This window comes from Vulpes lagopus, chromosome 6 (assembly GCF_018345385.1).
Source record: "Vulpes lagopus strain Blue_001 chromosome 6, ASM1834538v1, whole genome shotgun sequence".
Taxonomy (NCBI): Eukaryota; Metazoa; Chordata; class Mammalia; order Carnivora; family Canidae; genus Vulpes; species Vulpes lagopus.
Genome location: NC_054829.1, coordinates 32,393,531 through 32,408,220, shown reverse-complemented (window position 1 = coordinate 32,408,220; position 14,690 = coordinate 32,393,531). Strand labels below are relative to the sequence as shown.

General features: G+C 33.6%; 1 protein-coding gene across 13 annotated transcripts in view; it reads left to right on the top strand.

Moving 5' to 3' along the window:
* The window catches only part of GPHN (gephyrin), a 627,564-nt gene that overhangs the window by 472,457 nt on the left and 140,417 nt on the right, over positions 1–14,690 (top strand). For 11 of the 13 annotated variants that reach the window (XM_041759177.1, XM_041759184.1, XM_041759182.1 and 8 more), the window contains one exon: positions 7,823–7,865. In XM_041759177.1, coding sequence (XP_041615111.1) covers positions 7,823–7,865 — 43 coding nt within the window. Of the gene's footprint in view, positions 1–5,971; positions 6,035–7,822; positions 7,866–14,690 lie in introns of all 13 variants that reach the window. The other 2 variants (XM_041759186.1, XM_041759185.1) reach the window with 1 other exon arrangement.

Sequence of the window (14,690 nt, the reverse complement as noted above, 5' to 3'; positions counted from 1 at the left end):
GATTTACAAATCTAGAAATCATTGAGAATGACTCAACTTAAAATTCAAGCTTTATGGATAATACATTAAGAATATTCACCATTGATATTCAAATTTGTATCCCTTTGGGTCATGGTGATAACCAGTTCTGTTCTTAGTTATGTCCTACATAGTTCCAGCTTCTTTAGAAGTCAGTACTGAAAGAGAAGAATTCTTCACATTTGCCTGGGAGTTAAGAAAGCTCAGTGGAATTTAAGACAATAATAATTCATGGGTTAGTGGGGAAACATTCAAGAATAGTCCTCTGGAAAAGATTGTAAAACTGTACTGCTTACAGATATTGTCTGTGTGCCTGAAAAGGCTTATGTTATACATAGATAATAGCATTTTTGCTGTTATCTGTGATCAACACATGACTAAGTTCAAAGAAGAATTAGTTATGGATATGTGTGTGTATGTTTGGAAGTTCACCTTTCGTTAGAGAGTTTTAAATGTGATTACTTTTAATGATTATTCCATTTAATTAAGTATCTAGACTGATGGGAAAAGAGCAAGTGAAGCAGAATTTTTTTAAAAGCCTGAGCTCTAATAACTTTTTGATAATCATATTTCTTTTTTGTTTCTTAAATGGTCTATTACATGGGCAATTCATTAATTTCATGGCCAATTTTATATAACTATCAAAAAAAGAAGAACTTCTTTTGTATGTGACTCGATAAAGGGCAGCAGATGGAGGTAGGAAAGATTTCTTAGAGCAACAAAATCCTGGAGATAAAAGAAAGATTGGAAATTGTCTATTTCAGAGTTGTTTAACCTTTTTCCCCTATGAAGCCATTTGGGAATCTAGCATAGCCTACATAAAGACTTTTTTTTTTAGGAAATTGTTTTTAAATATATAAAATAAAAAATATGTGGGATTATAAAGAAAACTAATTAAATTAAAATCATTATCAAAATAACTATAAAAAATTGTGTGATAATAATGGCTCTTTAAAAATGCATTAACTAAAACTAGCAGCAAATCAATAGACTACAATAATTTAAAATCTTGGTGAATATGAAGAGTATTTTAAGATATCCATAATAATTTGAGGCAATAGAATCGATTATTTTAGTGTAGTTCATCACCTAAGCTCATAATGAAAGAAATTAACAAAATTTAATTAGGTTGATGAATATAAAAATTTTAATTTTTTTTCTCCATCCCAGTGAATGGATCCCTGACTTTTATCCACAAGTTCTCTCAAGGACTCCATCATCCTCAGTAAAAACCCCTGTAAATATTCTCATTTTACAGATGAGGGAATCAAGTCCCAAGGAATTGAGATAGCTTGAATAAAATCATACAAACAGCATTAGATTAATCCTTGCAGAGGTAACTTTAGACCTTAACTCAGCCTTTTCCTGATGTTTTAGTCTAGAAATTGGTAGTCATAGTCTCTCACTGTCACTGTCACTGATTCATGGCATGATCTGAAGCAAATTCTATATTCTCATTGTATCTCTGATTCTACCTAAGTAAGTGTAGGTAACTAAAAATGGAAGGATAATAATAATGATTTAAATTTGTATTGCTCTGTTTCATTTATAATAGTTTTCACTTTTACATACAATATCCTGCGTAATTTCCCCATTTTATTAAGGAAATTAAAACTCCAAGATGTTAAATGTCATGTCTAAGGTCACACAGCTAAGAAGAGGAAAAACCAGTATCAGAAACTATACTGCTGGACTCCAAAGGACGTTGTTTTTATCATGCTGCCTTTCATGTCATAAATAAACCAAAATTCTGAGTTCCTCAGCTGAATATGTCTTATGATAATATAAATCTGATTAAACACAAATGAAATGTCATTAGGCTCAGATGAGCCAAATACTTGCTCCCTAGTTTACCAGATAAGGTGATGAATGAATGGAACTATGGAAAAGAGCTTTTCTAAACCAATTCTCCAATTTTTGATATAAGAATGGAGAAGATAAAGTAAAATTTAAAAGTCTAAGATTGTAAAGATTGTAGAGTGTTGGCTTAATGTTGTTTAAATCAAACCTTTTCTTCCGTTTCTGGGTAGGCTAAAAAAAGTAAAACTCTTTTTTCCCAAAAAAATAAAAATCATTTTACAACAGTAGAGGAATGACTATGATCATATTTATACTATAAAAAATAAATTTTAATCTAAGATGAAAAAACTATGTTTACTACAAAATACACATTCAAAATTAGCAAATATTTATGTAAAGAATTATATTTAACATGATAGGAAATATAAAAACCATTAAGGTCAGATCTTTTCCCTCCAAGAACCTATAGTATATTTCAGGACCTACATCAATAATTGGAATATAAGTAACTATGATAACTCTAATAATAGAAGTTCAGATAAGAGGCTTTAAGAATTTAGATAAACCTAAAACTAGATTGTGGTGATGGTTTTGCAGCCATGTGATTTTTTTAAAAATCATCAAACTATATACTTAAGGTAGGTGAATTTTATGGCAGATAAATTGTATTTCAATAAAAATATTAAAAGTTTAGAGAAAGAAGAAATTAATTTCTGATTGAAGAACTTTGGTAATAGTTTTTGCAGCTGGTACAGTTTAAGCTCAATCTTAAAGGACAAGTAGTATGGCGTCAGAAAATAAAGGGTATATTCCAGACAGATGAAACAACTTGTCTAAGGTCTAAGAGCTCAAGAGTACAAGGAATATTCTAGAGGAGCTAGTTCAGACTTTCCTGCATGCCTTAGATTATGTGACCTGTATTCCTATCAGTACATATGACCATATGGCTATAACATTTCCAAAAAGTTTTGGTCAGTCTCTCTTGAAAACCATTTAACTGTACTTGAATTTTATTTTTTTCTTTGGGTCAAAAAAAAGAATTTGCCTCCATTTTGAGTTGATGTGGAAGTTACAATCAAGACAGTGTGTAATTAGTTATTTAACAACTGTCAGTGCCACCACTCACCATAACATGATCATAACTGACATTTGTTTCTTCCTTTATAGCTTAAAATCCCTGATAACATGTCTTATCTCCTTTGAGCCCTTTAACAATCTTTATTTTCCTCATGAGGAGCTGAGATTAGAGGAAGGCCTAGAGTCTAAAATAATAAAGACATGCTAAGGGGAAGGTCAAGATATTCTGGCCTACTAAGAATAGGATGAGAGCGAGAATATGATAATATAATAATCTTTAAATATTCAAAATATAACTAAATTGCTTGCCACACGTAAACCAAAGATAAAATAGATGAAGTTAACTACTATCATCAATAATAGGAAAGCAAAGATGAAATTTTTTTCTAATGCGCTGATATGACCCTATTTTTGACAGGAACAACTCATGTTAAAATGAGTTTTATTAGCAGTAGAGAAGAATACATAGGAAACTTAGCAACAATTTCTATCTAAACAAGTGGCCTTTTTTGTTATTTGTTTCTTAAAATGTGGGAAGATTAAAATTAAATTGCCTTTCCAAACCATTGCCATAGAATTTCTCAAATTAATATGTAAGCAGATATACAAAAGCTTAATTTCTAATTTAAAATATGACTGCTGAAAAAAAATATTAAAAAATGACTGCTGGCCAGTAAAAGCATGTTAGCAATAGAAAGAGGGAGTTTTCTTCATGTCCATCAAAGATGACTTCCTTTGTTCTTGTTTGACCCTATCTGACCCAACTGCTCAGAATTTTTCAATATGAACCATACTGTGAAGATTTATTCCTAATATTTACAAGGAGAAAGAATACAAATTAGTCTGGTGAGCAGCAAAATAGAGGCAGTTTTTATGAAACCTGAGTTGTGTTTACCTGCAATCAAATGTAATCTCCATTTTAATATTTATACATCTTTATATTGTTATGAACTTATTCTTAACATGGGCTTTATTTTATTTGTTTCTTTCCTCCCTCACTTCTGCAAAAGGCAGAAGGGAAAGGATGTTTGTTAGTCACACATTGTACCCCACTAACTGGTGTTATACATCTGGCTTCCACTGGAGAGCCCCTGACATCGCAGGGAACGGTGATCAAAATTCCACACACTAGCTTCAAGCTGGGGGCTCGTAGCTACTGCAGCATTGGAAGGGGTCTTTTCCTGGCTTCTTTAAAAAAGCATGGTGATGGGATGGTTTAAGGGAAGAACACCTCTCAAATTACATAACCATTGCTGTGCTTCCGTGTGTCCTGCTTTCTTCATAACAGCTTGGCACTACATTTTTTCCCTGTATCTTAATGGGCTTGTGTGTGTACAAGTGGGAGGGGGTGGGGAGAGTTATCAGTGGATGGATATACATTATGCATGCATCTTTCAATGTTAGAGTGATGTGCCTTCCCTTATGTGTCACAGATTATGGTCACAGATTAAAACTTCTGTGCTCCTGAGAGATTGGACTATCTCTCTTATTGATGTGAGACTCATGTGTTTTGATGTTTACACCCTCAGTTGTTCTTCATGCTGCATTAAACATAAGTAGAAATGTTCTCCCATAAGAGTTAGCTTTTCATGTTGGGCTGAAAAAGTCATTTCTGTGTAGCAATTCATGTTATTATAACCTATGGCTTTCAATTGTACCTCCCATAATGAAGAGCTGACTTTAAACACTGTGCTATTCTATTATGACCTAAGCATAAGGTAAGTCACTTCTCTAACTGTATCTAAAGATTGTGGTTGTTTGTTAAAATTTTCTCAGCTTTGTTTAAAGCATTTTCACTTTTTTCCTTACCATTTATTACATGATTTCCCCCATTTGTTTTCTGTTTCATGGCTTAAGATTTCTTACTAGACACTGTGATCTTCAGCAAAAATTATATTACACATGTAAATACATGTTGAAATGAATTAAATGAATTATTTGATGTCTGAAAGCAGTCTTGATTAGTAAATGAATACCTATGTTTTCAGTAAGTCTCTTGTGTTTTTCATTTCCTCCATTGACTGTAATATACTAATGCTGTTTCTACACATTATTTTAGCTTAATTCCAACTGAAAGGGAAATTGTTAACACCATAAAGTTAGATGTTAATTGTTGTAAAATAACGTAATCCAATAAAATAAAGTAATAGATAATTCAATACCATATCTTTCATTTTTAATCCCCAACAAATTTGCTATTAGGACAAAATCTCAGTTTCATTTTGTTTTTCAAACTTCCCTTAGTTTTTTTCCCCACTGACGAAAAAGCCAGCGTAATATTTTTAAAAACAAAAAATAGTAAACTGTAAAATTTGGGACAGACCTGTGTTGCCTTCTTTCTAATCCATAACCATGAAAACAAGAACAGTAATTGTTCCTTTACTTTATTTTTTCAAGTAAATCCCATTACACTGTAAGTTAGGTAAAATCTTCACATTGGGATTTTATAAAATTAGGTAAATATTATTAAGATGACCAGTTTCATGATGCAAAAGAGAGGGGCATCCACTTGTGCATAAATATTTTAAATGTCTTAAAATTATTTTCCTAAGTTTTTTCATATATACTCAAGATCACTAAAGTAAAGAATTTCATGAAATCATTGATTTAAAGTAATTTCCCTCAAATCTGGGTCAAATTGCCAATGTAATGTAATTGGGAAAACATTGGTTATACTGCTGTTGGCAATTTGTGAACCTAGATGAATATTCAAATTCAGGAAGCTGAATTGTTTTTTTACTACCCAAATTTCTCTTCCAAAACCATGAAATGTATAGTTCTAAACTCAGGCTCCACAAAGCAAGACTTTGGGTTTCATTATTAAATTCATGCTATGAACAAATTTTTTAATTTTTAAGCCACCTAAGGCAGGAGAGGGTTGTTTTTTGTTTTGTTTTGTTTTTTAATTGCTGTTTTGATTTGGTTTGACTTTTTTTGGTAAAACTAGCTAGTTCTTCACCACCATTTCCATTTAGATGTTATAAAAATCTGTTGAAACATTTGATGAGAACAATTTGAACTACTCATCTGAACTGCTTTGTTCATTATAAATCTCTTGTTTCTATCCACACACTAGCTCCACTCTAGATTGGAAGGGCTTAAAGATGAACTCTGGAGGAATAGAGGCTACGACTTAAGAGTAACTATTACTGATCAAAGGAGCTGCTTTCCATTCGCAAACATTGCTTTGCGCTATGGGTTTGGGCTCCTTCTGTTTCTGCATCTTGTTGAAGAATTTCTTGACTTCCATTTGACTTCTTTGAACTCTGTTTTTGTCTTTCAACATCTTCCCCTTTTTTTTCTTCTCTCTCCCAGATTTTTCTCACTCTATTAGCTTTCTCTTGTGTTTCTTGAACAGCTTTTTAAAATGTAGTTTATCTCTTTATTAAGCTTATCTATTAATTTGTCTTTTAGTGTTTGTTTCTTTTCTCCTTTAAGGCTGTAGTGGTATAGTTACACCTGTCTTCATTCCATGGTATGCAAACTTGCTTGTTTATTTTGCAGCAAGTTCATTAGTGATTCTTACCCTCTTGGTATGAATTTTCAATAAGAAATAGCAGAACATTTTGCATTTACATAATGTCCCCTTCTATAAGCTTATACTTTCTTTCCTATTGTCTAGACTTACTTCCCCAAACTTCTCTTTCTTCTTTTTCTTTTCCTCACTCTCCTATATTCCTCCTGTATTTTTGTTTCAAGTAGTCATTAATTTCCTTTCCCATTTGGCCCAGAATTGTTTTTTAATAAAACTTCTGAGTAAAAGAATATAAGAATATTATTTTCCAGATTAGCTTCTTCATTCTAGTATATTTAAAACTAATTAATCTGGGCCAAAAGAGAATAATTTTAACATCTGGAATTATTTTTCCCTTTTTTTCCCTTATTTTGGTGTGTGTGTGTGTGTGTGTGTGTGTGTGTGTGTGTTTCTTGTGTGTATGTTTGTGATTTTTTTTTATTGTTGTTTCTTTAAACATTAACAATTGTTCTTTTCAGGGAAGGACAACCATAACCCACCTTAAGTTGCAACATTCCTTTCATAAGTTGTTTCATTACAATAGTAGATTGTGTTAAGCAATAGAAATTAATTTGTTATATATATATATATATATATATATATATATATATATATATATCCATTTGGGGCAAGCTGCTGTGGAGTGGGAAGAAGAGGTATGATGCAGTTTAAGCACAATTTCCTCTTGATATTAACAAATGTTAGTGCCATCTAACTGCTCTTGACTTAAACACTTTTGTAATATTTAAAATAATGTTCACTTTGACCTGAACTATTTGAATAAAAGCGTTAGGGTTTCTGACTGATAAACTCTATAAACACCTAAGAACTAGTGAATAAATGAATTCAATTTTATTGATTTCTAACAAAGGCATCTTTCATAGTCCATATTATATTTATAACCCATTATTTTAATCAGTAAACAAAAGTCATTGGAATCACATAAATATTGTACATGAAGATTTGTTTTGCCCTTATCAACATATATAACTAAAAATTACCAAAACAAAGTATTTTATTACAACTTTATTACTTGAATTTCATTATTAGTCTAGTCAAGAGCTATCACAGTGCCTTAGGATTAGGGGTCTGTATTCATAGCTGTATATGTGGTAACATTTCTTTCCATATACTAATTTCAATACACATCCATAAAAAATTGCCTTTGGTTTTGCCTCTGTCCCATTTATAATATTTTACCCCCAACTTTTTTCTAGAAGTCTGCTCTTTCTTTACAGTAAGAAAAATATTTTTAAAATATAGAACAAATGTAACATAATTTTACTAATATTACATCTGCAATATATTAAGCCTTTGCTCCTAAACCTCAGGAGCTTGCCCATTAAGTATGCATACGTATCTGGCTATCTGTGTTATGAGCCCTAAATTACTGAGTTTATGCTCTCTCTGCAGGTCCAGTCCAGGTGCAGCAGCAAGGAGAACATTCTCAGAGCCAGTAAGTATGTCATCATTTCGGATGGACTACTGAATTAAGAGTTTGTAGTTCAACAGGAAGGAGAGCTAAAAATATTTTAGTGAAGAAACAAAAAGCAATTGGGGACAGTTTATATAAAGTATATAAATGTTAGGACTTTCTTAAAGTCCTAAAAGTCTCCTAAAAATATTAGTATCAATATATTAGTGAATGTTTCCCTCATTCCAGTTGTTTCTAGAAGCTGATAACAGAATTTTGATATCAATTCCGGTTAGGATAGTAATAAGTTCCTTGATAATTCTATGGTGACAACCCTCTTTAATTGCCGCACTGCCAAAAATTATTTGAAAACAGACTTAACTGAAAATAATAATATAAATCCACTTTAAGAATCTAACTTAAAAAAAAGTAAATGACTCCTAAGAGGAGTCATAATCATTTTGTAAATTCAAATTCCTGAAAGATCCTACCTTCATAAGCAGCATGTTTTAGAACATAGAGCCATGAACCAAGGATAAAGAAACCTTAATTTTTTTGTTTGATCACTAATACCATTAACTCAAAGTCATCTAACTTATTCATATTATTCATTTTTCTATCCTATAAAAAAGGAACTGTAAATAGCTTTCCTTACCTGTATCCTTGAAATGATATAACATTGAAGATTGTGCCCTAAAAGTTTTAGGATCCTAAAAGAAAAAGCACTATATAAATGCTAATAATTTAGTATTGTTCTCTGTCACTTAAAATTAGTGACATCATCCTGTCTTCTCTGTGATCTTTATCAAGAGAAGAAGTATAGGTGGACCATAACTAAATGGGTATATCTGATACTTACACTACTGAGAATTTTAGTAAATAGAATGATTTATATTTCCAGTAAAATGTCTATTATTTAATAATCACAAAAGTAATAGGAGAACTTCAAATAGATAAAAATTTTTGTTTTATTTTATTTACTGTAAATTTTTTCTATTTCTGTGTTTTGAATCTGCATGTTAGTTGAAACCCTTGAGTTGGTAGGCAAGCACACTGCAATTTTTGCCCAGCACCTTTGTATTAGAGTTGTTTAAAAATAAATTCAGACGTGTTTAACTATACCACTGTAAGTTTCCACAATATTTAACAGATATGTGAATTTGAGAGAGGCTCTTTAATATAAGAGCTGCAGCATTCTATAATCCCTACCAAGACTTAAGGTTGAGAAACCTGAGGGAAGTGTTGATAGAATATTCACCTAAATAAAACAATACAGATAAAAAAAAAATAAAAAAAAAATACAGATAAATGAACTTTAAAAATGACATTTTATGGTTATTATTGTATGATTTCCATTGTTGATCCTGAGATGATGATGGGTCATTGATAGTGATTATGATAATCAGAAACAAAAATGATTTCTTACTGACAAGAGATTTCTTTGAATCCTCTTACATCTTTATCATGGATCTTTATGTTTTTAGAACTGTCTGTTACTTCAGTTATGTTCCTGCTGGCTTGTAGACTATTAATCACTTTGGATATCACCATAGTCCAGGTTTTCCTGATCATGTTTTCTTAGGATAAAATAGTCATGTACATGGTCCATATAGCCATTTAGATCTTTGTAGAGAGCCCATCCAACATTGTAGCCTCTCCATAAGATTAAGGTTGTTCCTTTCAACACCACTTTAGTAACTCATATTCATGCCCATAGCTACACCCAGGACTCTTTCCTCACCATGAGCTAGCTATTCTACCTCTGAACTTCTTAACTTCAATATCTCTTTACCTAGTTAGTTTACTTTAATTGCCCTTAGTTTCTTCCTTTGCCATGACTATTAACACTGCAGTCATATAGACCCTATTAGCAGTTCCTCCCTCTCTCAGTGCTATATGTTCTGCCCCTATTCTTTTGGACCCTGTGCCCCCACTGTATAAATTATCCATTTCCCTTATTTTCCTAAAAAATTCTTTTTTTTCTTTTCAAACATGTTTTATTTTATAATGATACATAACCAAATTCTTATAGAAGAGTCAAATAAGGGCAGCCCGGGTGGCTCAGCTGCTTAGCGTCGCCTTCAGCCCAGGGCCTAATCCTGGGGTCCCCAGATTCGAGCCCCACGTCAAGCTCCCTGCATGGAGCCTGCTTCTCCCTCTGCCTGTGTCTCTCTCTTTCTCTCTCTCTCTCTCTCTCTCTCTGTCTCTCATGAATAAATAAATAAAATCTAAAAAAAAAAAAAAGTCAAATAATACAGAAATACAGAGACTAAGTATAAATTTCCTCTTTATCTGCCCATCTCACATTATCACTCTTCCCACTATATGCAACCATTATTTTCAGTTTAGTCTGTGCTGCCACGGACCCTTTTTCACATGCATCTCTAAAATATACATATATATATATATATATGTATGTATATATACCATTTTTGTTTGTCTCAAATTCTTATTTAAATTCTAGTTAGTTAACATATAGAGTAACGTTGGTTTCAGGAGTAGAATTTAGCAATTCATCAGTTACTTGTAACACCCAGTGCTCATCACAAGTAGTGTCCTCCTTAATACTCATCATCCATTTAACCTGAATGAACCCCACCCGTCTCCCCTCCATCAACCTTCAGTATGTACTTTTCTACTTAAGAGTTTCTTCTGATTTGTCTCCCTCTCTTCCCTGCCTTCCCCTCTCTGTTTTGTTTCTTAAATCCCACAAGTGAAATCATATGTTAATTTGTCCCTCACTGACTGACTTGTTTCATTTAGCATAATATACTCTAGCTCAGTCTACGTCATTGCAAAGGCAAGAGTTCATTCTTTTTGATGGCTGAGTAATATCCCATTGTGTGTGTGTATTATATAATATATATATATAATATATATTCGTGTGTGTGTGCGTGTACACCACATCTTCTTTATCCATTCATCAGTCAATGGACATTTGGTCTCTTTCCATAATTTGGCTATTATAGATAATGCTGCTATAAACATTGGGGTGCACGTGTCCCTTTGAATCAGTATTTTTGTATCCTTTGATTAAATACCTAGTAATGTAATCTCTGGGTTGTAGTACAATTCTATTTTTAACTTTTTGAGGAACCCCCAACTGTTTTCCAGAGTGGCTGTACCAGTTTGTATTCCCATCAACAGTGAAAGACGGTTCTCCTTTTTCCACATTCTTGATAACATCTCTTGTTTCTTGTGTTGTTCATTCTAGCCATTCAGACAGGTATGAAGTGATGGCAGTTTTTATTTGTATTTCCCTGATGATGAGTAATGTTGAGCTAGGAAACTCTTAGATATCCTTCAAGACTCAGTTCAAGTGTGAGCTCCTCTGTGACATGTTCTCAGAATTCTCCCTAGGCAATGTCACTATAACTAATTCTTCTTGTATACCCATTCTGTCACTTCTGCCTTAATCATTTTTTCATTTATTTACTGAATTACCTATTCTCAAGGAAAACATTTCCAAAATGTAGCCAAGGTAAAGAAAATTGTACAGGCATACCTCAAAGATACTGCAGATTTCGTCCCAAACAATCACAATAAAGTGAATATCACAATAAAGTGAGTCAAAATGTATTTTTTGTTGTTTTCCAGTGCATATAAAAGTTGTATTTATACTATACTGTAGTCTAGTAAATGTACAATAGCTTTATGTTTAAAAAACAATGTATAAACCTTAATTTAAAGATACTTGATTGCTAAAAAATGCTAACTATCCTCTGAGCTTTCAGTGAGTCACTGATCACAGATCACTGTAACAAATATAGTAAGGATGAAAAAGTTTGAAATAGGGATCCCTGGGTGGCGCAGCGGTTTGGCGCCTGCCTTTGGCCCAGGGCGCGATCCTGGAGACCCGGGATCGAATCCCACATCAGGCTCCCGGTGCATGGAGCCTGCTTCTCCCTCCGCCTGTGTCTCTGCCTCTCTCTCTCTCTCTCTCTGTGACTATCATAAATAAAAAAAAAAAAAAAAAAGGAATCTTAAAAAAAAAAAAAAAAAAAAAAGTTTGAAATATTGAAATAATTACCAAAATGTAATACAGAGACATGACATAAGCAAATGCTATTGGAAAGATGGTGCCAATAGACTCGGTCAATACAGGGTTGCTATATACCCTCAATTTGTGTTAAAGAAAAAAAAACAGTATCTGCAAAGCACAATAAAGGTAAATGCAATAAAACGAGGTATGCCTGTAATTAACTCCTTTTTTAGCATAAATAGAAATATGTCAAACAAAACATTGATAGATCCTAGAGAAAGGAAAAGAGTTATAACCTCTAAGATATAGAACTTGAAGTTTGTCTAGAATTGTCCAAGGAGGAGTTAACTTTGGTAATGTTTTCTAAGTAAAAGATAACTTTCCTTTTGCTCCTCAAAAAAATGATCAAAACAACCTGTGATAATAAGCCTGAGTTTATTCTTCCTGTCATCTTTTAGGTAGCCAGCCCAATTCAGACTTGATAGGGGTGTCCCCACACACACTACACCAAGCAATTCTCAGACACCAGCAGAATGTTCAAGAATTCAACTCAATTCTGACACTATCTACCCAGAAATAGCATCAGAATCCAGAGTTTAAAGATTCAGTCCTACAAAACAGTAGGACTGAATTTTTGTCCTATTCAGTCCTACAAATGGAATATACTAGATATTCCATCCATATTCCACTTCAGATACCAGTCACAAGCCCCAGGCTGCTACTTGTACTTCTGACCAACCAGCTACAGGTTGGAGGTTCCAGCAACCTCCACCTTAGGTTCCATTAATCTTCTAGAGTGGCGGGGATCCCTGGGTGGCACAGCAGTTTAGCGCCTGCCTTTGGCCCAGGGCGCAATCCTGGAGACCCGGGATCAAATCCCACATCGGGCTCCCGGTGCATAGAGCCTGCTTCTCCCTCTGCCTGTGTCTCTGCCTCTCCCTCTCTCTCTCTGTGACTATCATAAATAAAACTAAAAATAAAAAAATCTTCTAGAGTGGCTTACAGAATTCAGGGAAACACTTTTGTTTAGCAGTTTCTTAAAAGATATGATAACAGATACAAATTAACAGCCAGACAAAGAGAAACACAGGGCAGAGCCCAAACAGAGGAGCTTCTGCCCTTGGGGAGCTTGGGGCCTGGTGCGGTGGCATGTGGAAGCTGTCTGGTTCCCTAAGCATGGAAGCTCTCCATAAAAGAAGGGCCAAAAAGCTCTTCTTGGTTCTTTAATGGAGACTTCATTAAATAGTTATGATTGACTAAGTCATTGGCAACTTGCTGATTCAACCTGCAATCCCTCTCCCCTCCCCAGAGGTTGGGGGATGGGACTGAAAGTTCCAACCATGTAATTACATGGTTGGTCCTTCTGGCAACCAATCCTGTGCCTTTAGGTGGGGTCCACGAATCACTACCATTAATAATAAGATACTCATTTCATCTAAAGGCTCTGAGGTATTTTTTAGGAACTGTGGATAAAAAACAAATATATCTGAGTAATATATTTTATTTGAATGATCAAATATATATTTCTTAGAAATTTTTTTATCACATATGGTATGGGAGAATACCACTTCAGTAAAGTCAAAGTTTCAACTAAAACTTTCTCAGAAAGGGAAAGACAAACTCAGGATATTCATGAGATTTTGAAGTTTGATTTAGAGCAGGTCTTTTAACATAGAGCTTGATTAAAATTAAATAGGGATCATTATATAATCATCGGCACACAAGGCAAGGAATTTTGAGAGTCTTGATGTGTAAATTGTCTTTAGATACTTTAAAAAGTATCTAGAATAAGTAATAAAAGTCTTGTAGGGGAGGGTTTTCTGGAATAGTAAAAGTTATGTTAATAAAGACTGCACAATAGTAATGTTATGCTAGTAAAGACAGTAGGTTGTATGGTTATAGATAATTTCAGGCATCAAGGTTCTCCTTGGGGTCAGTCTTCAGCCTGACATCTGAAGGTGTAATCATTCAATCAACACAGACCTTCATTAAGGAATCACTATAGTAAATCAGTTATCTAAAGAAATTGTTTCAGTCATCATAAGTGTCAAGTTTTCCTGTATTTGTTGTTGTTGGATGATCATTTATTGAGCCATATGATGAGACAGCAACTATATAGTAGGACTTAGGTGATCATATATTTGAACCATACTATATAAATGTAAGAATTATGATCAAAGTTTGTAGTCCTTTTTCTCAGCCAGGAGGTAAAAATTAAGCCAAAACCAACTGTACACCCGGCAAAGTAGACAACCTTAGGAGATATGAAAAAAAAATCTTAGGAACAAACAACCTAACAAGACTGAATCAAGAAATAGAAGATCTGACCACACTGATTACTAGTGAAGAGACTGAATCAGTAATCAAAAATCTCCCATCAAAGAAAAGCCAAAAACAGATGGTGTCACTGGTTAATTTTACCAAACCTTTAAAGAAAAATTTATGCCAATCCTTCTCAAACCCTTCCAGAAATTTGAAGAAAAGGAGACACTCCCAAACTCATTTTACATGTCCAGCATTACTCTAATACCAAAGCCAGGAAAAGATGCTAGAAGAAAAAACTATAGGCCAGTATCCCTGATGAATATAAATGCAGAAATTCTCAGTAAAAGGGATGCTTGGGTGGCTTAGTGGTTGAGCATCTGCCTTTGGCTTAGGGCATGATCCCAAGTCCTGGGATCAGGTCCCGCGTTAGGCTCCCTACAGGGAGCCTGCTTTTCCCTCTGTGTATGTCTCTGCCTCTCTCTGTGTATCTCTCATGAATAAATAAATAAAATCTTAACCAAAAAAAAAAAAAGAAATTCTCAATAACATACTAGCATATTGAATTTGGCAGCACATTAAAAGAATCATTCACTATAATCAAGTGGGATCTATCTCTGGAA